The 22,840-nt window shown below is 53.5% G+C and overlaps 5 protein-coding genes across 5 annotated transcripts; 2 read left to right on the top strand and 3 right to left on the bottom strand.

The window, feature by feature from the left end:
- Nucleotides 1–1,578: 1,578 nt before the first annotated feature.
- On the top strand, nt 1,579–2,831 carry INS49_015371 (uncharacterized protein; the record flags this gene model as incomplete). Its single annotated transcript, XM_043176052.1, has 2 exons — nt 1,579–1,804; nt 1,885–2,831. 2 exons carry the CDS (start codon nt 1,579–1,581, stop codon nt 2,829–2,831), a joined length of 1,173 nt encoding a protein of 390 aa, XP_043019507.1.
- A 204-nt stretch (nt 2,832–3,035) lies between these two features.
- On the bottom strand, nt 3,036–5,077 carry INS49_015370 (uncharacterized protein; the record flags this gene model as incomplete). Its single annotated transcript, XM_043176051.1, has 4 exons — nt 3,036–4,125; nt 4,208–4,514; nt 4,567–4,825; nt 4,883–5,077. 4 exons carry the CDS (start codon nt 5,075–5,077, stop codon nt 3,036–3,038), a joined length of 1,851 nt encoding a protein of 616 aa, XP_043019506.1.
- Nucleotides 5,078–6,525: 1,448 nt separating this feature from the next.
- INS49_015369 (uncharacterized protein) lies at nt 6,526–9,443 on the bottom strand (the record flags this gene model as incomplete). The annotated part of the gene is made up of 3 exons (XM_043176050.1): nt 6,526–6,828; nt 6,998–9,284; nt 9,424–9,443. The coding sequence occupies 3 exons, from the start codon at nt 9,441–9,443 to the stop codon at nt 6,526–6,528; spliced, it is 2,610 nt and encodes an 869-aa protein (XP_043019505.1).
- Nucleotides 9,444–13,762: 4,319 nt separating this feature from the next.
- INS49_015368 (uncharacterized protein) lies at nt 13,763–18,863 on the top strand (the record flags this gene model as incomplete). Its single annotated transcript, XM_043176049.1, has 8 exons — nt 13,763–14,191; nt 14,421–14,454; nt 15,048–16,586; nt 16,665–17,097; nt 17,156–17,708; nt 17,801–18,186; nt 18,473–18,692; nt 18,810–18,863. Coding segments are annotated over 8 exons (3,648 nt in total), but the record flags the coding sequence as incomplete, so codon positions are not given.
- A 554-nt stretch (nt 18,864–19,417) lies between these two features.
- Nucleotides 19,418–20,944, bottom strand: INS49_015367 (uncharacterized protein; the record flags this gene model as incomplete). The annotated part of the gene is made up of 1 exon (XM_043176048.1): nt 19,418–20,944. One exon carries the CDS (start codon nt 20,942–20,944, stop codon nt 19,418–19,420), a length of 1,527 nt encoding a protein of 508 aa, XP_043019503.1.
- Nucleotides 20,945–22,840: the final 1,896 nt, after the last annotated feature.

The raw sequence follows: 22,840 nt of genomic DNA, 5'->3' as shown, positions 1-22,840 counted from the left end.
CAATTGACCAACAGTTTGGGAGAAATGGCACCGAACGTCGAGGGGAGTTGTCCCGAGACAAACGTCATCTCTTTGGAACATCGGCCAACAGGGCGATGTTTCAAAACAAACCCGCAACGCACGCGTCCTCTGAGTGGTGCGAATTTCCTAGCGGCGTCCGAAGTGCGTTTCGACGGAGGACCACCACCGGCCGATCGCAGACAGGCAGAACTCCCAAGACTGCAAGAGGGGAAGGGCGATCGAGCCGGTCCTGGCATTTATGTATATGTGCAAAACAAACCCGCCAAGGAGGAGACGCCGAATGTGGAGCCGAGGGAGGGGTGGAGGGGCCACCCCGCCTGGTCCTGCCGTCACGGCTGAGGCTGTCCGTAATTAATCTGATTGAGGCTCTGTCCCTCTTAGATTGCGGCTCAAAAAGAGAGAGAGAGAGAGAGAGAGGGGCGGGCGCGGCTAAAAAAGAGGAACGAGACCGAACAGATCCTTGGCACTTTCGACCCTGGCCATGTACGCCTAGTGCACGCTCGCGAGAGTGCGTGCGTAAGGCTCGCCAATCCGTGCCCGCCAAGTCGTGTTCTGAAACCTTATCCCCTAACCTTACTCGTGGGCGCTGACGACCGACTCAGCGGATCTGCGGCGCGCAACTCGTGGCACTGGCCTGGTGCTTGCACTGCTTGGTGTCGTCGCTATATTTGTGGCCTGGAGTCTATATCCGTCGGGGCTGCGTTACCTGTGCCCCCCCCCCCAACCCTCTCTCGGGCTTCCCTTTTCGGGAGATCATGGCTAAGTCTCGGCCCCGGTAGTTCCCTGCTGCGAATCCTGCAGGGCGTGGGACCTGGTGGATTGCGGCCGAGGGAGAAACGCATAGGAACAATGTTCTATGTTTTCCTCTCGGGAACCAAACGACGCTCTCTAGTGGCCCACACGCAAGACACATTGTGCGGGATGGGATGCTAATGCTCATCCGAGCCAATTGTGCATCGTCTGCATTGACCATCTATTCCGCGCGGGCCTATCTTGCATCGAGCGGAGGAAGTCTATCTATATCTGACTCGAGCCCAAAAGGAGAAGGGCTGCAAAAGTCTAATCGTGACATCAAACAGATGGGCACAACCTTGACGAGCAGCGTCCGTCTGACGTTGACATCCATACTCCGAGCCGCACGCCTCCGTCGTCCCAATGCGGCCGTTTGGGCGGGGGAACACCCTCCTGCGTTCATTTGGACGCTCCATGGGCCGCCCCTGCCCCTGCCCCTGCCCCTGCCGATCGATAAACTTGGGTATGGAATGTGGGGTGCCCACTGACAAAGAACAGGACCGCGCAGGGCGATGACATGGGGAAAATAGCTCGGCCGTTCATGTGCTATTGTAGACGAGTTCGGTCGGCAGCCGGCCAGCCCTGCATGCTCATGCATGTCGTACGCGTTGGCAGCGGCTTTGTAGAAATATTCGTTTGCGCCCGCTCATGGCTCACCTTGCTTTTCCCGCCCTCCGTTTCTTGGGACCACCCCCGGGTCACGACCACTTCCAAGCCAGTCGCCACCACCAAAAACCACAAGTGCCATATCGCACTCCAGTCACAATGGTTAGAATTCCCGGCCAGCCACCACGGGCGGCGCCTCGCAAGCGCCAACCGCTCGACAACATGTTGGACTCGGTGGAATCTTGGATCACAGAGAGGAATGGCTTCGTCGTTCGCAGGCGAGCTGTGAGCACACCAGAGGCACCAGCACATCACGCCCCTGTCAGACGGTCGAGCTCGTCCGTGACAACCCCAATCTCAACTGCCCTGGTGCTCCAAATACTTGGTATGTGCCAATGCATCATATTGATTATGATATATGCTTCCTCCTTGATCTCGTGAGCCACCACTAACGCCGTCGCCCAGTCCTGATTGCGATGATCATCAGCGTCACGCTCTTCGTCATCTACCGGCGTCGCCGCCAAAAGAAGCTGAGGCAGCTGGATGAGCAGAAGAGGATGAACGCCCCCTACTTCGGCAACATCAGCGCACCGAACGGCCTTGCGCCACCGCCATATGGAGAGGCCCTCAAGTCCCCAGCCGTCTCAGAGTCCACAGCTTATGGCCACGAGAGACAAAGGTCTCACTCAGTGCTCATGGACGACTGCTGGAAGGCCGTATACGCGGCAGAGGACGGCACCACCACCACTGACCCGCGCTACGGCGCGACCAACACCACCAGGCCCGGCCACACATCGCAGCAGTCGTGGGACGCGGCGGCGGCCAGGGTGGCGGGCCGGCCGGGGAGTCATCTGCCCGGGCCCACCAGCCCGCAGACAGCAGCGCAGACCGACACGCAGCACTCGGTGACTGGCTGGCTGCGCAGCCAGCGGTGGCTCCCCGGGGGCAACCCAAACCCCCTCAACAGCAACCCCCTGACGACACCCAGCACTCCCCTCTCGGCACGCATGCCGGTGCCCCCATCACCGAGCTACAACGGCGTCACCCCCTCGGTGGCACCCACACCAACGACCGCGACATATCTCGTCGCACCGGGGCCGCTCACACCGAACCAGCCACTGAGCGCGCGCAGCTGGGCCACCGGCGACGACTCGGTGGGCAACAGCGCCAGGTCAACCTTTGTGCCCCAGACGGCGCTCTACCCGCCTCCGCTCCAGCCGGCGCCCAAGGGCAACGCGGGGTCGAGGTCGCTGACGGGGAACGGCAGGAGGTCCAGTGCGGCGTCGTGGACGAGCTCGGTCGGCGACGGCTATGACAGGGAGAGCGGGACGTGGAGGACGATGACGCCGCACGAGGACCCGCCGACTCGTGAGCCGAGGAGGGGAAACCCGGATGAGGTCAGCCCGATCTAGGGGCCTGAGGATGGACGTCGGTCGACTGCGACGTGAGCCTTTGACCTTGCGCGTGGTGGGGCCGGATGTTACGTTAGACATGTACTTACTACTGTACTTCTTTTTGCTGTGATGATATACCCTGACGCGAACAATTCATGGAAATACTTTTTTGAAAATATCCAGCAAAGCTCCCAGAATCCACGTGATACTACCTGAGCTCACTCAAGAGCGGGCATCCGTCTCATCACGACGGTAACGGCAACAGCTCTCGCCGCAGAGACACTTCTTGTCCAGGCCCCTCCAGTACTTGTCGCTATAATCGACACTGATCTCGCTGCCGGCCTCGATCCCCTTGCTGACGAGCACAATGCGCTGCGTGCCCAGCCAGGTGAAGCGCTGGTACTGCGCGTTGGCCTTGCAGCTGTGGTTGACAAAGCGCGTAAAGTTACCCTGTCTGCCCTGCCATATCTGATACTTGTCGGTGCTGGCCGCCACCGCACTTTCCATGACATCAACGTCCGACAGGCCCTTTGTCACGACGCCGACAAACTCCCCGACGGGGGCGCCGCGCTCGAACGCGCAGAGTGCCATCAGCCCGTTGTTGCGGCCATCCGCGGTGCGGAAGATGAGCACAGGGGCCGGCAGCGGCCTGGCCGCGCCGAAGAGGGTGGGGAAGCAGAAGCAACAGTTCTGCTTCGGGTCGTCGGACTGCTCCTTGCCGCACGTGTCGCAGAGGGGAAGCGCGGACGGCTCGACACTGCTGCTCGTTGTCGGCGGCGTCCACCGCGGGTCGTCGCAGCCCCACGCGTGCTCATCGATGACGGGCTCCTCAATGTGCTGATACGAAAAGTTGGGGTCCCACTGCAGGTATGTCGCCCGTAGCGGCATGGGAGGCGAGCCGTCCAGACAGATCACGTAGTCGTGGGGATGACCTCGGTATATTTGTTTCGATGGCTCCCCTATGGCCGTGAGCAACTGCCTCCAGTTTGGGTGCAGGGTGTCGGCGGCGACTTCGATGGCCGGTCGGAGGTTGCGCAGTCGCTGCATGCTGTCCTTGTCGAAGCCGATTCGATACTTGCAGAATCTGTAGATGCCCATGCCTGCAAAGACGAGTGCTGCCCAGCCGCCGGCTTGCTGGATCTCGATGTAACCGCGCCAGATGGACATCTTGTTACGTAGTTCCTTCTCAGACCACCCGAAGTCGGAGCACGCCTCCATCAGCGCTGCCTTGTTGAACCTGCTCCGAGGTGTGGACAGGTCATTCGCCGCCAGGCTGTCTACGTAGGCGTCGAAATGCTCGACCCAACGGGGCCTGGACGATGACCTCTAGTGAGCGGCACGCGCGACTCGCCTGTGTGACTTGGCTGCAGAAGACGTTGCTGCGCTTGAAGGACCGGCTGCTGTCGTAGACGCTGTCCTGGACGATGCTTCCCTGACCGCCCGGCTGCAGCACGAGGCCCAGCTTGGAATTCACCTCATCGAATGGGGCCGACTCCACCGGCCGCAGCTGGACTTGATCGAGCAGGTTCTGGGGATCCAGACTAAGGCTGCCGTGGATCTGCTCCCAGATTCCGCGGATCAGCTTGTCGAGGGTGGAGGGCTGCAGGACGTGGCCAGTGGGCTGCTGCTTCCGGCGTCGGGAACTTGTCGCCGCTGGATATCTGCCTTTGGCTGGTGGGCTCGTCTTCGAGGTCCACTGAGCTCTGGTCCCTCCGTGCGGGTCTGAGTCCCCCCAGTGGTCTTCGCTGCCGACCAGTCGAAGCTTCCGCGACCTGGTCAGCGGGTGCAGGCGTCCCATCGCCGCTGGAGACTACTTCGGACTCGGGCGGCGTAATCCTGCCGTCATCAGGTACGATGGCAGCTGGCGTAGATGTGGTTGCTGCTGATGGCTGTTGGTTGCCTGTGTGCATTTGCGGCTGGATGACGCTGTTGTTGCTGCCGCCGCGGAGCATCTCAGGGGCTTCCGGCGACGCGCGACTCGGGTGCACGATCCCTGACAGGTCTATGAGATGCTACTCAAGAGTCAGCAAAACCCCAGCATGGGTGGTGACTTGTTCCACATCACTCACGGTGATGATGGGCCCGGGTATGGACTGGTTGGCCGTCTGTTTCGAGCCATCCTGGAGGCAGGCCTGGACGCGAAGGATAGGCCTGTCGAGCTGCCTGACGACCGTCCAATCAATCGCCGTGTCCTCGACCATCCGCTCGGCTACCGCCCGGGCGATGTGCTCCCTCACGCGCGCAAGATCCTCCTCGGGAAGCATTGTCGGTGGCCGTCTGCGAGAGAGTGGCACGGGCAAGCGCCATCGTTGGTGTGCTGGGTTGAGTGTCTGGCGGTGTTGCTGAGGGCTGAGGGCTGAGGTGAGGTGGAAAAGTGAGAGCGGCCAAGAATCGTCGGGCAGAGTGACGTTGACTCGCCAAAAAAGTGAAGCTTGGCTCACTTATGTAATCCGCGACGGTCTGTTCTCCGGGCGCGCGATGCAACGCCTCCCGCCGAAGTCCCTTTTATTAGACGTCTGCCCATTTCAACCCATGCCTGACACTCCTAATCTCGTCACTATACTGGCAGCTCAATTTGATGCGAATAAAGAAGCCCGTGTTATTGAACGCATAGTTACTAAATTGAAGCTTGTGGCAGTGGTTCTTGAAAAGTAATGATTTGCTCGCAGAATATTTTGTGCACCGTACTATGCCTAACGGAAAAGGGACCTCGGGAACAAATGACAGGGGAAAGATGATCACATAAGGCCGGAGAGAAACAACATTGCCCAATTACACTGGTGGTAGCATCGCCGAGTCAGTCATTCTTTTCAAACTTCCCGCTGCCGATTATGCTTTTGCCGGGACCCTCTTCGTCTTGTCCTGGATTCTCGCAGAGCAACGAGACGCGAGTGTAGAAATATGAAACGGGAAGACAAGCATAGCATTGCGTCATAGTTCATATTTTGTAATAAGGGGCAGCCAGCAGAGCCAAAGACTGGCTGTAGAGGATACAATCGCAGCTATGTCGGTATACCTACACTGGACTCTGCCAGGAAAATCTTTGGGCCCTCCAAACTCCATTCCCCATCATGGGCCAGGGAAGGTCTCTGCTGAAAGTCATTCTACGTATAGACTACCTAAGCCTTGCTGCTAGCATGGGCTGTAGCGGTGAGTAGCAAAGATTAGACTTAAGGTCCAGGTAAACTACAATGCATAGAATTTGGATGGCATTGGAATGACCCACCCCCACCTCCCGGTTTTCAGTTCGCACTGTACCTCCCTGGTGCGTTGGACTGACTTTGAAGGACTTTCCCCATTGCAAAGTCCAGTCCTCAAAATAATGCAAGAGGTTTGAACATGAATTCCACCCTCAATATGCATGATTGACACCCATTGTTGATATCCACGATTCTCAACAAGCGGAGAGGCTCGTCGAGCGCGGACACGAGTTCCGCTAGTTTTGTCCCTCGGGATGAAGGTCGGTGTCCGCGACATTGGTCCGAAAAGGCTGTGATATTTTCGGTCTTGGGTCTGAGGGGGCGAACAGTCGCTGAAAAGGGGGGGCACCCAAGTTTCATACGTCTATTATTATGTCACGTTTTCGATCGCAGCTGATTGAATAGGTTGAGCAACTCAACTGGTTTCTAACACTTTTGCAAAGAAAGCGAGGAACACTCCTATTCATACAGAGTTGAGCAACAAAATAGCGGAGCCCCTGATTCATGACAGGTTACTCTGAGTCGGTGAAACTTCCGAGGTCTTTCAAGTCCGAAAAGTCGACCACCTCTGTGACATCGTCTTGGGGACTGTCATGATTCGATTGTCCCGTTGCCAAATCCGAACTATCGCCATCCGCATTGACCGCAGTCCCAGTCATGGTGTTCATTGCCTTTGATGAGGCTGGTGATGATGGCGAATTGGGCGCCATGTACTCTTCTGCTCCATCACTGTTGATGCCGAAAGTATGGAGCTTCCCATCATCGACCATGTGGTATAGCTCGACATTGCTGTGGCATTTCTTGCAGAAGCGGACCTGCCCGACGCAAGTCTGACACTCATATAAAAGGCCGTAAATTGTCTGCCCGATATATCTATTAGTCGTTGCACGTGCTCACTTCGTTCCTCGCTTGAGCTAATCCATGTACCCTGGGATCAAGTCTGACTTGTAGACGAGCCAACATATGATGAAAGTGAGTACATACCGAGAAGCACATATAGCACATGGTCTGCCTGCTGATGTACCGTGCGGATCGGGAAGCATGTTTCTCTCCCGCTGCGTCCGTGTCGATATTGTCGTTGTCTCGGTTTTGAGGACCAACGAGCAGTTGAACCAAATCATCGGCTCCACATCGCTGGGCCAGTTCCACCGGCGCCAACACCTCTGCTGCTTCCCCTCGCCCTTGTCGGAAAGTGACGGCCACGTTGGCCCCTTGTTGGATAAGATACTGTACGGTGCCGGCATAGTTCCGGGGCTCTGGAAAGCCCTGGGCAAAATCTGGGTCGAGGTCTACAGGGCGCATGGCCCAAGCCAAGGGCGTCCAGCCCTCTGAGTCTTTGCAATCAACGACGGCCTTTCTTTCGGTTACAGGTATTCTTTCCAAGATGGCTTTGACCGTCTCGCAATTCCCGAACTGGGCGGCCCAGTGGAGCACGTTCTTGTCCGCCTTGTCAACGGCCATGATATCTCCTGTGTACGCTAGGGCAACGGCTTCAAAGTTGCGCAGTCCGTTTGCCGCAGCAAAATGAATCGGCAGGCGACCCATTCGATCCGGCTGCTGCACCGAAGCTCCAGAGTCAAGCAGGAAATTGATCGTTCCAACTCTGGCCTGAAATGAAGCTGCGCACAATGCGTTGAAGAGACCGACTGTGTTTTTTGACATGAAATTTGGCTCAGCTCCTTCAGCGACCAATTTGCGGACAATCAACTCTACCGTCTCGTCTGATTTAGCCGAGTCGGCAAGGCAAGCACTGATGAGAGCGGTTGGTGCAAACCCCGGCACAGCCAGATTGACATTGGCGCCCCGGCCCAGCAACTTGCGTAGTAGTGGCTCATATCCGATGCGACATGCCACCTGGAGGGGGTAACCGCTAGCTGGAGTGAAGATGTCCACATTTGTTTCGGGGAGCGAGAGTAGAAAATCGTGGACGGCACTGGCTGCTTCTCTCCGCCACGAGGACTTCATCAGAAGACACCAGCCCTTCAAATTCTGCGCATTGACATCGGCGCCTGCCCGGACGAGGAGTTTCAGGCACTCAACGATTTGCGGGCGGTCCCAGTTCGTCGAAACCAACAGAGGCGTGTCCCCATCAGAATCTTGCGAGTGTACATCGATTGAGGTGTGAAATTCCAGCAGAATTCGAACCTTGTCCAGGTCGGCCTCCCACATCGCGACGTGAAGTACAGTAGAGTCACCCGGCAGTCTGTCGTTCAGGTTGGCACCGCTGTCAACCAAAAGTCGCATAACCTCTGTGCTTGCAGGTGCTTTGCTCTGAATGGACACGAGCAGAGGGGTGTAGTCCCATACATCTCGGTGGTTGATGTCGACACCTCGCTTCAGAAGGAGCTTGACAACTTCTTTTTGACCACGGTAGACAGCAATTGTAAACACCGTCACTTTGTTCTTGTTCTCAAACTCCAAATTCGCACCGGCTTCTAGTAACATTTCCACCAGTTCACCGTCGTCCCGCGTGTCTTCGTCGGCGAGAGCAACCTCTAGAGGAAATCCAGCATGCTCGTCTTCCATATCAAGTATTGGAGAAGTGTCGTGTTCGAGAAGTTCCTTCGTTGCCGCGATTCGTCGGTTTGCCAGGGCGAAGAAGAGAGCATGTCGGCCGGAAGGGGTTGTGAGATTTATATCTGCACCATGTCTCAAGAGCCATGTTATCATATTCGCATTCCCGTCCATCGCAGCAAGCATCAACGGTGCAAGACCATCGGACATGCCCTTGTCAACATTCATCGATGGATCATGCTGAATGAGAATTTCGAAGAGCGAGATCTTGTCCTCCTCGGATAAATTGACATTGTTGATAATACCGCATAGTAGCGGCTCCTCTAGCACCTTGTGGTCGATTGCAGCACCCCGTGCAAGCAGCATGCGTACAATATCCGCGTCACCGCGAATCGCCGCGGCGTAATAAACAGCCGTCCACTTATCTCCAGGGCCTGGAATATTGGGGTCGACGTCACGATCGAGAAGGACCCTAACCGTTCTGGAAAATCCGTTATCGCAAGAAGCAGTGAGTGGCGTCCACCCTCGGATGTGTTTCTCGTTAGGGTCGGCTCCGGGGAATTTCATCAGACTTTCCACGGCCTTCCAGCAGCCCCAGATGGATGCGGCGTACAGCGGCTTTAGGGGCTGTTTCGCGTTGATGAGCTCACTACGATGGGCCAATATTGCTTCGATGACACCTACGTGCCCATTGCATACGGCTGTGTGCAGTGTATTATACACGCCACGCCTCTTGGGCGTGATGTCCGCATTATACCTAAGACAACCGTCAGTGAGCGGGTGAAAATGAAAAAAAGGTCCCTTATTGAATGTGTTCGAAGCCTCCTTTCGTATCCACGAGGATGATCGTGTTGGATGATTTTAAGCGGGATCAGGTATATGGACGTTGAACTCACCGGAGGAATAATGCGACCATCTGCGAGTACCCCAGCCGGGCAGCTCTGTATATTAGAGACGGGCAATGTTTTGACTCCTTGTCGTGCACGTTCGCCCCATGTCTTAGTAAAAAGCCCATCAAGCGGTGCATGTTAAGCCAAGTTGCTTCCCAAAGAAGTGCTGACGGCCAGGAAATGGTTGATCCTTGGGAAAACCCCGCGGTCCTCGATCTGATTTCAGCGTGATCCACCAACTGCTGAGCCAGCTGTAGTGCCGAATCCTCGTTGTTGCCTCTCACAGTGTCGACAAGCTGATCCATTCCAGAAAGCACGACGTCGTCCTTTGGTAAGTCTTGTCCATTTACCTCGTCAGCATCAAATCTCAAAGGGCCGACGATGTTGGTCCCCCGCCATGTCTTACAAGCTGAACTGAAGGACTCACTTGATGGACGGGCGAATGGATTGCTCATGGCCCAGTATACTCGTGACCAAGCTAAGAATGGCCCATTGGGGTCTTTCAATTTTGTCGTGGTGTCCAAATGGATGGGTGTTCCAACAACCGCATCCAGATGATGTGGCAGTGCTTGAACGGCGTAAAATATGAAATCACCTTGTTCCTTAGGGACCAAAGCCGGGGTCCCGACCTCGCTCCCATGTTCAATGCGAGATTGATACCGGAGAAACAACTCATCCAGACGGAGCTGAGTAGAAGGTTGAGACAGATACTCCAGTAGGAATATAAGCGTTATTTCATGAGCAGACCTTCTCAGACGGGACCAGATTTTCTCAATGTCTTGGTCCATGAGACGTGAGATGTGTGGAAGAATTTCGACTCGGTTGTTGCGCCAGCTCACTATGCCAACCAGCATATCTTTCAAGGCCATCCTTGCGTTTTCGACCTCAAAATTCGACGGTGGGCCCTTTCTCTCCAGCCTACCTGGTGCGTAACATAGGACTGTGGCCAACTCTCGTTCGTCAAAGGGACGATAAGCGCACAACAGCCACCCAAGGATCCATTGTAACCCAGACTGGTCATGAACAGATTCTAGAACTCGTGAGAGAACTGTTGCTGCTGTAGACCCATGTGCTACGCTATCGAAAAGGTCGCAAAACCGCGCGAGGTTCGAGGAGGTTACCAATTCAGGCCAACGGGTGGTGCTGCTCAGTAAGTTGACAATGCTTTCCAGAGCAGGGCGACTCATATTAGCCAACCTTTCAAAGCATGTTCGAATTCTGGTCTCGCCGAGATTTCCGGGGCAGAAGCGTCGGATCATGGTGTCCTGGTAGTCCGGGTCTGTTGATGACTCGAGCCCATCCGGAGAACTCGACGCCCTGTACTCGTAAAATTGAATTTCCGGGAATTCTCGCAACTCTTGCAACAGTGATCCTGGCCTTTTCGACGTCACGACAACCTTCAGTGGCGTCTCGGTCTTCCCTGCAATGCCCGCCAAGAATGACCAGAACGTCATTCGACTGTGGGGTGCACACTCGTCCATGTCTAATAGTGTGTGGGGGTGTCCGTTAGAGCCAACCCACGTTCTTGCCCATTGAACAGCTTTGCAGAGCGCCTCGTCTGTCCAAGCGTGTTGTAGTTCTATTATGTCTTCCAAGATCTGAGCCTCCATACTATCGTGTAGATTAGAGGTGGACAGCTCCGCCATGGACTGCAGCATGCTAGCCGCAAGCATGTGTCGGACAGCATTGTGCGCAGGATCTTGAGAAGAAAACATGAACAAGAAGGGCCGAAACTCGTATTGCTCCTGGGCCTGGTTGCGTGTAGTCCAGGCAAGGGCTACTTGTTCCGCGGCTTCGATATTCGCAGCGTGGTCTGAGCCGTGAAGATATAAAACTCGGACGCCGCTGTGCCTTAGCCAAGATCGATGAGAGACGCTGGAGAGCACAGGGTGGGAAGGAGAATCGGAGGTCGATCGCATTTGATACTGACGTGGCACAACGGAGGCAAGTGTACATTGGATTGCGGCCAGCGACGATTCGGGAATCCAGCCTAGTCCTGTCAGCAGTCACATTCACGTACCGAGGAAGGAATAACCTGCCTCCTAATCCGAAGCAAATTTTGTCAGCTAATGATGGAAAAGGAATTGCACCATCTTCGCTGTTATTACACACGGCCAATTCAGTTGGCAGTCCCAGAGTGGCAGTGTACCAGTCAAAAACCTATCCACCAGATGCTTGCATTAGGTGCTGTTTCCAATGAGTAGAAGTAAGGTACCTGCCTTGGGTATTCGCTGCAGCCCAGATTCAGCAGAGTACAAACTGAAAATCCTGCTTCGATGTATCACATCGGACGCAAGGAACACCTCATTGAGTTCGATTACTGCCTTCACGAGTTGCTCTGTGGCTCTTGCGGTTAGGCCCTGGGCCCACAGATTATTCCCACACCCTTGAAGAAAGTTCAGCATCTTCAACACTGCATCGTGGTGGTCAAGCCCCCGCTGGAAGCAGCCATGAAAAACCTACGGGATTATGGGTTAGAGACGGGTCTGCTGAGTCGTTGAAATCTTGGTTCCATCTTTCTTTCTTATAATCTTCAAGGCATCCGAAAAGCTTGCTTTAGTACTCACGAATCTAACACTTCTCGCAAAGACACTTTTCCAACTCGAATCCCCAGATTCGCTTTCAGCCATAGAAATTGCCTAAATTGGACGTCAATAAGAGGTGAATGACTGGGCGACTGGAGGTTGACGGCAATCGGCTCACCTTCTTCACAACTAGGGCACCTAGCTCATAAGCAACGAAAATGATAGCACTGTCCTAATGGCATCATCAGCATTTCGCAATTTTCGTCTTTCACTTTCCCGCATCGGTCATGCAGCACTAGCAAAGTTTCGTACATGTGAACGACTATGTCGGAAGTCTTCTAGCCTGGCCAAGAGCCGACGGGCTTCGCCTTCAATGAGTGCCAAGGTCAGAACAAGATCATCTGCTAAGAATGGTGTTTCGATGTTGAAGAGCAGTTCTTTTGTCAAGGACATGGCGTCTGTTGAGATTATTTGAGACAATGGAAGACGTTGAAGCTCGATATCAATTCCCATGACATGGACAACGCTATAGTCGCAACGAATCCGTGGTCTGTCAGCCTGTATTCAACAACAAGTATCTGACAAGTGGAAGTCGCTCGCAGTTTCATGGAACTCAGTACTTACTCAATTGCAGGTGTTTGGGATTGTTCAGGCTTTGGGAGCTCAGTGGAGTCTGGCTGGACACTATCGTGCTCATCGCCCCCGGTTTCTCTGTCAACCGGGTCCATGGTTCGCATTAGGAACGGCGTCGTGCTATCTTAGGTATTGAAGAGCCTCGCCAAAGAAGTCTGAGATAAGTCAGGCAGTGTGGTCAACCGAGAGGGTGCATCCGAACAGGTAATCATACACGCCTTGGATGAACAACACAAGTAGAGGACAAGCATTACGGTTAGCACTGATTCTGGTCTGCCTTCATGTTCCCGATTCCCCGCTCACTCTTCCAAGGCCTGCATGTGGCGTGATTACAGTCGGCTACTTGTGTTCGAATTCGAAATGTGGCTAGTCCAACATTGTATTTGCACAGTGTGAGTTGTTAGCTAGACTGGCCGCTCTGCCCATGGTGGGTGCAGTCTGACATGGTCATCGGGATCCCGGGGACGTGAAATATTAGGGACCGTCATCCTCCCCCAAATCCACCAAACTTGGCACCATTCCATTTGGTTTTCAGTTCCTATGATTTCCCTTTCACCAACCTTCTCGGCAAATGATGGACGAAGAAATCTGGCTGAGTGATGGTGTGGACGAGGAGGAACAAGGGTTTCTGAACTCTCAAGACGCTTTGGCTTTCGGCCTGGCCTTGACATACCAGGGTGGAGTGGCGGGAGGTATGTCGATTGACGTGTCTTTGACTGTAGTAATAGTTTCGATACTCAACACATCGGCAGGGTATCATGTTCGGAATCGAACTGGCGAACGCCAGCGAACGACCGTCTCGGCCTTCCAAGCCGGCTCTCGTAAAAGGCCAGCTTTCACTGTGTCTTGCCATGCGAAAGCGATAATTCATGGTGCTATAGCTGGGGATTATGGAAAGCGTGCTACGTTACTAGTCTACGAGCTCAAATTCCTGTCGAGACGAGGCATTAGAATCAAGGAGGCCGACATACGCTTCGAGTTCAAGAAGGGGTCTGACAGTTCCCATTTTCCAGAGGTTGCGGTTCGTACCAATTCCCCTATATCAATTCCCCCACACAGACTGCTCATTGGACCCGCGAAACCTTGGACTTTGTCGAGGCTCTTGTCAGCTGTTCTATTTTTCTTTTCACCTTCCAAAGCGCTCTTTTGGGTGAATGTATTAATGGCTAAGAAACAAGATCGATTAGGCAATCCGACCTGATGGTGTCTTCAAGATGGGAGAAACAGTTGAGGCCTTGACATCAAACGAGGTACTGTCATTCAATCTCAGTCCAGGTATACCCGGTGTTGATGCAGGGGTGGCTCTGTCAGGAGAGCATTCCCGATCCAAAGAAAAGAAATACTACACGACCATCATCGGTGTAAACCAGCCAGATCCGGATTTCGGATATCACACTGAGGCTCGCTTCAGACTGGAAGAGAACCCGTCGCAAAAAACAGGAGTTCCTTCTCATGCCACCCTTGCCGTTCTACTGGAGCGGGAAGATGACGAGGACTTCATTATGACACCCTACATCGAAGTAATGCCCAACTTTGGATTGTCGACTCTGATATCCTCTCTGGCATCCTCCCGATCTTCAGATGACCCAATCATGTTCAGTGTTAAGGAGACTTTGGTGAATCAACTTAATCCCTCCGTTTTGATCGACAAGAACAACTTAGGGTTGCTTAACATGGATTGCCTGTGGTCCTGTACCATGTACAACACTTATGGAGAAGCACTGAAGAAAACCCAAGTGCAGGAGGAGGAGACAAAAGATGCATAAGGGTGTCGAGAGGGTACAGATAGCAATCAAACTGCTCCTTGAGCCTGTGGATCGAAAAACAGACATTGCCAAATCTCAGTCGGAGACTCCGTTCCGCGCGACTGATGCACAGTGTACATTCGCGTGATTTTTGGGCTGCATTGTCAGCACGGAGGTGTGGACTAGACTGAACTATATCAGGCTCTTAGAGATTTCGGGATCATTTCAGCATTTGATTTGCGCAGCGGTCTGACCGGTATATGCATATGTGGTGACACAGCATTGTTCATTGGTTGTGGCTTTGATAGAGCAGGGATGTGTCCGCATATCACGGCAGAGAATACTCACGAACCCCCTCTCCTCCCCCCACCCCCCAACCGGAGATCGCAATTTTTGGATATTCTGTCAGCTGATGGGCGCTGGCAAAACTACAGGAGTGGCACCAGGCAAGTGACCATTGAGCCAGCTGTGAGCCGCACTTGCGATTCTCGTCCTAGTGAACTAATTTCGTTGCGTTTTTCCACCCCGCAAGCGTCATTGGTGATGAGCATTCTTACTGAAACTCCAAATTCTCCTGGAATGTACTAGGACATAGCAAATACCTCGCGACATCTCGGGTACAAATTTGAAGAAGATCAGACAGTCATGGATGGCCTTGAAGATATACTAGCCTCCGAGAACAGTCCCGCATTTAGGGCAATCGATCTTGACAACCAGAGTGATCCAGGTTTTGGAGACATCGATGATGATTTCGATGCCCACGCCACGGGAATTGAGGCGCATCAAGATGAGGTTGATCGCTGGTATCAGCTTCCAATGGAAGACAAGTGGGAAGACGTGATGGGCCTTCTACAGAATCGGGAGGTCCCCTGCCGATGGGACACTCATTGTGGCGATTCAAGTGTTGCCAACTTCCTCGAAGGGTACAAGAAAGAAGGCCTCAAGATCAAAGATGACCGCGACGTAAGGTCTCCGACGGTACTACACATGCTGGCAAGAAACTTTGATAAGAATGGGTTCGCACGCCTCGATGAGCAATCAAAGCAAAGAATCATCAACTTCCTCCTTGACCACCGAGAAACTGAATACGAAAGTCAAGCAAGCCTCAAAATCAAGAACCTCGAGGATCCCATATTGATCGTGGCATTACGATGGGATAACAAGGACTTCATCCAATTTCTCCTTTCCCACTGTCCAGACAGTGTGAAAGACCTGCTCCATGCGAGCGACGAGGAAAGAACAAACACCCTCCACCACATCTTCAGAGAACACTTTCTGAAAGCAATTCGGGACTACTCTAATAAGACCACACCCAAGAAGAGACTAGACCTCAGAAATACTTACAAACTAGCAATGGCTTTCGCAAAGATTGCAAGCGCCAAGACCATAGCCGCACAGGACAAGCACGGAAACACGCCTCTCCATTACGCGCTGGACTACAGACTCTGCCACATACCCACTGACACTCATCAAAAGTTGGTCTTCCAAATGCTCGAGGCTGCGGACGATTTCCTGCGCGAGAATTCCCATAAAGGCAACCAGTTCAACTACATGGAAGACCCCGAGTCTCCCTACCTCTACTTCCTCCGCACGCAGAGGGAGTTTCTCATGACACTGCCCAACAAAGCATCCTCAGTTGTGGCGGCACGCAAACCGACAGTGCAAGAGGGAATGCCAAGCAAGCTAAACTCCAAGACGTATGTGTCAAAAGATGGCGTCCCTCTGCCGGTCGCGAAAGCTGATGAGCCTTCTCGTGGTGGTCTCGAGGCTTCGAAGGAAATGAGGCTTCGAGGGGCAATTGCAAGGGACTATGTCGAGAAGGGGAAGACCACTCCATTTGCTTCTGATGAGCAAGCTCGCTCAGGGCATGAGAAACAGCCTCCGAAGGATATGTTACCCGAGGCAAAGGATTCCAGTCTTCTAGGCACTCGCAGTGTCCATGCCCTCGTTAGACGCCCCACGTTTCGCACACAGAGCCCGGTGTCTTTCGCAGCCAAAGACTCGGAAAGTGAGGGTCAGTCGTCGACAGTCGATATCGTCTCCGCAGTTCAAATGCCGCCACCGCCTTCACAGCCAAACGATATGAGTAAGCAGCAGGCGAAAGCACTCCACGTTGCGGGCACAAAGTCGATCCAAAAGACTGCGCTGTCCTCCCAAGATTACAAGCATGCTGCAGAACAGATCCGCCATCGATTGAAACTTCACTACATACGTACACGGCCAGATATTGATGCCAAAGACTTGCTTTATGGAAAAGTTGCATCAGGTGGGTTTGATAGCTGTGTGCAGCCATGTTCATGCTGGGGCACGCTACCAGACAAAAACATTTATTAACAGACTGCAGACAAGAACCTGTATTTCGATGCAACACACTTGGAAGGCGGGAACCCCGCTGCCATGGTGGGGCTTATTAACATGCTTTCTCAACCCGGTGGCTTTGAGGATACTCTATCTTACGTTTATCTCCCATGCCTGAGCTCGGATGGAAGCAAATTGACAAACTATGGTTCGGCTTCGAGGCCACACGTTGCGAATCAGGGACGGCAACGCTTGTCCAAGCCCGACAATGATCACAGCACAGGGCGTGACTCATTGATTGCGGTTTTTGACGCGCTGGCCACTGCTGGCGTTCGTAACATCTTGCATCTCCAGGTGGATGATATGTACGACAACAGGTTGTACCATACGGACGCCGCCATTGAACGGTCGATACGTGGTGTGGACAGCTTCTTCACCGAGGCCAAGAGAGCCGAGGGCGGCATCGATGTAGAGATTTGGTGAGCAGCACTCCCTTCTTGTGGCCAGGAGAATCAGAAACTGAAACACCAGTCACAGGGACTGGATTAAACCTGATTTGAGCATAGACGTCATTCGTTTTGCAGCACCAAACGCCGTGAAGCTTAACCTATACTGGAGTGGGAACCAGACCGTGCTACGAGGCTGGGCACGCAAAAAGGGGATCCCCAGCCTATATCTCGATAATGGAAAGAAGTTGAGAACTCTAGTTCTACATGCGTCGCCCGTGAGTTCCCTCTCGGCCCGATTTCAAGGGGCGGCGTCAGCCCTATTACCACCCAACTGGTTTGAACAATCATATAACGGCGTCATACAGGGCATAGAGAGCGCCAAGAGGATGGGCAAGGCTCTCGATCAGTTCAAGAATGAGATCGATAATCGCACGGCGGGTGGAGTCGAAGTCGTCATCCGTGATTGGGCTGGAAACAGAGCCGCTGGGCCACGAGCCGACGGCCAGCTTAGAGAATCCACACCCGGGCAATCTCAGAGCCCGCCCGATCATGATTGGGTCAAGTCAATGGAAAGCTTCAGGAGATCGCTCTTGTCCGTCCACGGAAATATGCCACAAGAGATCCGGCCCCAGAGAATCAAGGTAGGGAGAGCTCGCAGTCGTAGGACGCACGCCTGATTTATTGTTGATTTTTTGCCACAAAATCCTTCGACTTGCTGACCTAGCTGTTATAGGTAGCGCTGATCGACGACGGTGTTCACCTTACCAGTCTGAATACTTATAACGAGTCCGTTCAAGTTACCGGACTAAGTTACTGGACACCTACATTTACTGCTGAGGGCACCTTCATAGGACAATCCTGGCACCAGTCTACGCGTGGTCATGGGACTACCATGGCCAATATGCTGGTGCGTGTGAACCCCTGGGTAATTCTCTACGTCATCCGAATTCAGGACCTGGACGACAATAGTCTGAACGGTGACGGAACCGTGAAGATGCACGCAGAAAGTGCGGCCAAGGCGATTCGGGCTGCCATCATCCGCGATGTTGACATCATTACGATGTCATGGACTGTTCGCAACGTTCTTGATGGAGACACCAGCACCAAGGCCCCTAATAGGTACGAAGAACAGTCCATAGAAGCCTTGAGAAGAGCCATCGATGCCGCCAAGGCCAGGAGAATTTATCATGTTCTGTTCAGCCTCGGATGAAATCAAGCTGAGAAGTACCGATTCGTTACCATTTGCGCAGGCACCGAGCTACATCTTTCGGATCGGTGCGGCAGGCCCAAGCGGCCAGCGAGATATGATGAGTGAGGACCAGCAACACATCAATTGGTTCTTTCCAGGTAACCAGGTCGCTGAGGCTAAAGATCCGCGCTCGACGACAGCCCCCGAGCCTCACAGTGGGTCCTCAGTATCGACGGCACTCGCAGCCGGCCTGGCGTCGCTTGTCATGTACTTGCCAAGACTACTGCAGGCGTACCATGAACACGCAGTCGGGAAGGACTCTGACGCCGCCTTGAAGTATGCCACTTACGCGGGCAAGCTGCGGATGAGAGAAAACATGAGGAGGGCATTTGAGAACATCACGGATCAGAGCCACGAGGACAAAAAGTTCCTGCCAGTTTGGCACTTGCTTGGTCGTCGAGCAGATCGCATTACAGAGTCTCAAACTCTTGGTGCGAGGTCAAATAAGTCATGGGTCATTCTTGAGGAATTGATTACTGACCTCTGCTCTAAGCTTCCCGTGGCGGCAATGACGGACAACCAAAACACATCCACCAGAGAGGAGTAGTTTCCGACTAGATCACGCAATGCAATCATTTTCCACGATAATATAAAGATTAAGTCAAGGTTTAAACGTTATTAAATTCCAACAAATGGTTATTAGAATACTGTTAATCTTAAATTGCATTAAAGCCTTGGTAATTCCCATATAAAGATAAATCTTGTCTGGTGCTCAACATAAACATGTAAATCACAGCCAAGGCGACGAACTACGCACCAAGAGTGATTTTAGCATCAGCCATGGGCTCTGCTGTCATCTATTATGAGTAATCGTTATAGAAGCCAGGGGGCACGTAATATTTACCATAGTCCAGTCAGCAATGCTTTATTGTGCAACGCTGCCGGGTGATTAATTTAACACAGACGGCACGACTCCGCCCAAATCATTGCAGATGAGGGCAGGGCACTGTAGCCACATCGAGACTTTCCCTAAAGTACGGCAGCCCGAACGTGTTACCTTGTAAGATAAGCGAAGCGTTCTAGTGCTTTCCTACAGCCACTTAGAGAAACATGTTCAGACCCAGGTACGATATTCGTTATTTACCCAGCTTTCAAACTTAATCAGATTGTGGCCATGTCGTGTTGTCCTCCCAAAGCCCCTGCTAATATTGTCAACCCGCTACCAATAAGTTGAACTATATCAAAGACATGGGACCCCTTGAACGTCTGCGCCCACAAAAACACAGTGGAGCTTGCCAGATTCTTGATCTGAACGGCGTGGTTCTGGCCGTCTTCGTCAAGGGCGCCCCCGAGCTCGGTTTCCCGCACCAAACTCACGACTACACTCACCAACCTGCGCTCTTCAGCACGCAACGCACCAACACCTACCGCCTCGACGCACTCCGATATCACGAGGAGCCACTGCGCCAGGAGGAACGCGCACTCAAGGTTGCACAGGGCGTGCTCGACGCTCCAGTTCATCGTCTGGCTGCGCGCCACGAACGCGATGCCGACCCTGACAGGAATGCTCAGGGCGTGGATGCACTGCAGCACCGCCTGGTCAAGGCGGGGTGACCTGTCCTCGGCCTTGATGGCGCGTCTCGACGAAAACGCCTTGGCTATGACCTGGGGATCTCTTGCGAAGAGGAGCTGCTGACTGGGTCCGAAGTTGGCGCTCAGCCGAACGTAGGCCAAGCGAAGGATGGCGGTCGAGTTGAATCCCAGGGGCCCCTTGGGGGACGAGGGGTCCGTCGTGGACTCGTATGTCGCCTCCCAGGATTCTTGCCAGGCACGTAGTGCAAGGTGCAACTTTTCGACGAGGCCGTCGCTCAAGGCATCTCCTGCGTCTGGAAGGCATCCAGCCGCATTGCGAGCGAGGAAGACCTGTTGGAGTAGGCCATGTATGAGAACGTAATTCCCGAAAGACGAGACAGCGGATTCACGGTGGATGCTCTTTCCCGACAGCAACTCGTTCAGAATCTCCTGGAACGGCCTCGGCGTCATGTACGTGTCCCGTAACGTGGACCACTCGGCGGCGTTGGGTGCTTGCCAGCTTGACGCGCACCCTGGCAGGTTGATGGCGACGTCTTGGCTCAGGAGCAGCGGCGGCACGTTGAAAGCTATGGATTGAAGGTTGAGGAGGACGTAAGCGGCAAACAGCGTCCTACGGCGCTCTTCATGTTTTATACCGTCGCCCCATGGCTGATTTGGAGGTGGCTCTTCAGGGTCGGAAATCTTCAACTCTCGGGCAAGCATGGCGACCCGGCTGGACATGGAGAGGGCGTCTTGTGTAAGCTCATGATCGCCCCAAGACGCCATCGCCATGAGTACTATCATAGCTTGCAGCAGCTGAAGGTTATTGCCTTCTGTCTCCGATCTGGATCCATTCAAAGCGGAGCTGGCGAAGGTGAGAGGTCCTGTAGGAGACCTCGGTATACCATGTCTTCCTTGAGAATCGTTGGCCAGACGATCCAAGACAGCACGGCTCCGTTGGCTCAACCGCCGAGAAATCAGGGCCTGCGCACCGGCGTAGAGCTGGTAACCCAAGGCAGGCTGGAAGCGGAATAGTGCGCCAACGGCGCACATGGAGAGGAGCAGTTCAAGGCTGATGGACGCGGCAGAGAAGGTGACGGAGTGAAGGAACGGCATATGTATGGCGAAGCCGCGGAAGTAACCTTCGAGACATCGAGAGAGCGTGTGTTGGGATGGCAAAGTGAAGTTATTTGGTAATACACCGTGAATCCCGGAGAGATTATCGAGTATTTGGGCGTGTTCTTGGGGAGAAACTTTCCAGGGCCGGATAGAATGAACCTGCCTCAGTGTTTGAGCTTGTTGCGAATCGCTTCTAGGGACATGCAGGGGCACCACTTCGGGCCTTTCGGGCTCCATTGAAGGAAGTCTCGACTCAAGACCTGGTTCTGGCTCAGTCTCTGATCGTTCAGGATGGTCCTGGGAGTCTAGAGTATGGACCCGCTGAGGAGTGTCTGAAGTGACCAGCGAAGTCATCTGGTCATCCTGGCCACCGCCTGGAGGTTCAGTGGGTAGGAAGGGGCTCGAAAGGTGTGTTTCGTTCCAGAAGGAGTCAAACTCGAGGCCATCTATACCAGCTAGCAAATCCTGTGTTAATAGATTTTGGAATGGTTCTGGGAATGCCGCCGTGGGATCCTGCAAAGCTAATTCGTTTGTCTGGCCAAAGACATCGCCCTGGAACAGTTGTGATTGCTCAGTGGCAGCAGCGGTGTGCTGTGGCGAAGGCACTGTTTGCTGCCATTCCGACGGAGTAGCATGCGGCACTTCCTCAAAACGACTCTCTGAAGGTTGCTGTTGGTTTTCTGCCGTTTCGACTGTTGATGGCCCTGGTATCGCAGGCGCACCACGGTTTCGAACTTTGTAACGTTGCTCTCCCTGCTCGGGATGGGAGATGCGCTTGTGTTTAGACAGAAGATCACTATTGGCCATGTTAGCCCAAAGTGACTTGCCCGTCAATCATGTGCCTTTTCCTGCATGATCCCATCACTAGATTTACCTTCTCCCGAATCGCCGACCGCAATCGCAAAGGAACGGTTGCTCCCGAGTGTCTGCATAAAGATCCGATGAGCTCTTGGTCATCGGCTGGGACTATCGGCTACATCGTAGAAGAGGATACAGTGGGGCGGAAACTAGGAATGGGATCGTACGGGTGCGCTCGTGACGCTCGAGATGTTCAGTTCTTTTGAATTGTTTCTGACAAAATTTGCAGGGCGGAACATTGCGACGGGGTCGGCCCCGTGGAAGGGGAAGCATAGTTATGTCTCAATTTGAGGATCCTAATGATCCTACTGCCAGAGAAATGAAGCGAGTTTAGGTGGCCAATGTCAATTACGGGCGTTGCCTGGGTTCACTTGATGCCATCACAGAGCCTACGTGTTCCGTTCAGCTCGTCCTAACCAAGGCTTATCTTGGCTCTGATTACTTAGCATCCTTGACCACCGTCCCCCGGGCGTTGTTCCGTCCCGGAACTTTGTATCCTCCACCTTTACAACAAATTGAGACAACCAGATGGCACAGGCATTACAAACCAATACAACATGTTATAATCCTTCGGGTAACTAGAAGGCCGTCTTTGTTGGGTGCAAGCGTCAGTGAGGTCAAGTAGGGTTGATAACCGGGGCAGAATGTTTTCTTTCGACGTGGCCAAGTTCGTTTTCTCCACCCTTGAATAACTTGCATGGGCCAAGAACGGGCGTTCACACATGCATCTCGAGACATAGCAGAGGGAAATACTACCACCAATTCGATACGTTTGCACCAGTTATGATTGATCCCACCAGCATCACTGGCATAGTGATCATCACCTGGTTAAGAAACTGGGCAAACGAGGTGACAGTGATGCACCGGAAGCGCAAGAAATTATACACCACTGCAAAAGCAGAACGATCATGCCGGGAGACAACCTCAAGATTACATTTACAGGTATGTGAAATGCTGATGTAACTAGGTCTCGACAACGTCAGCGAGCCGGCCACGGGATGTGGGGTTAAAATCATTTTCTACCCCAACAATTTT

Source organism: Diaporthe citri (assembly GCF_014595645.1).
Source record: "Diaporthe citri strain NFHF-8-4 chromosome Unknown scaffold_9, whole genome shotgun sequence".
Taxonomy (NCBI): Eukaryota; Fungi; Ascomycota; class Sordariomycetes; order Diaporthales; family Diaporthaceae; genus Diaporthe; species Diaporthe citri.
Note: the sequence above shows the minus strand (reverse complement) of the source record. Positions and strands in the feature narration are given on the sequence as shown.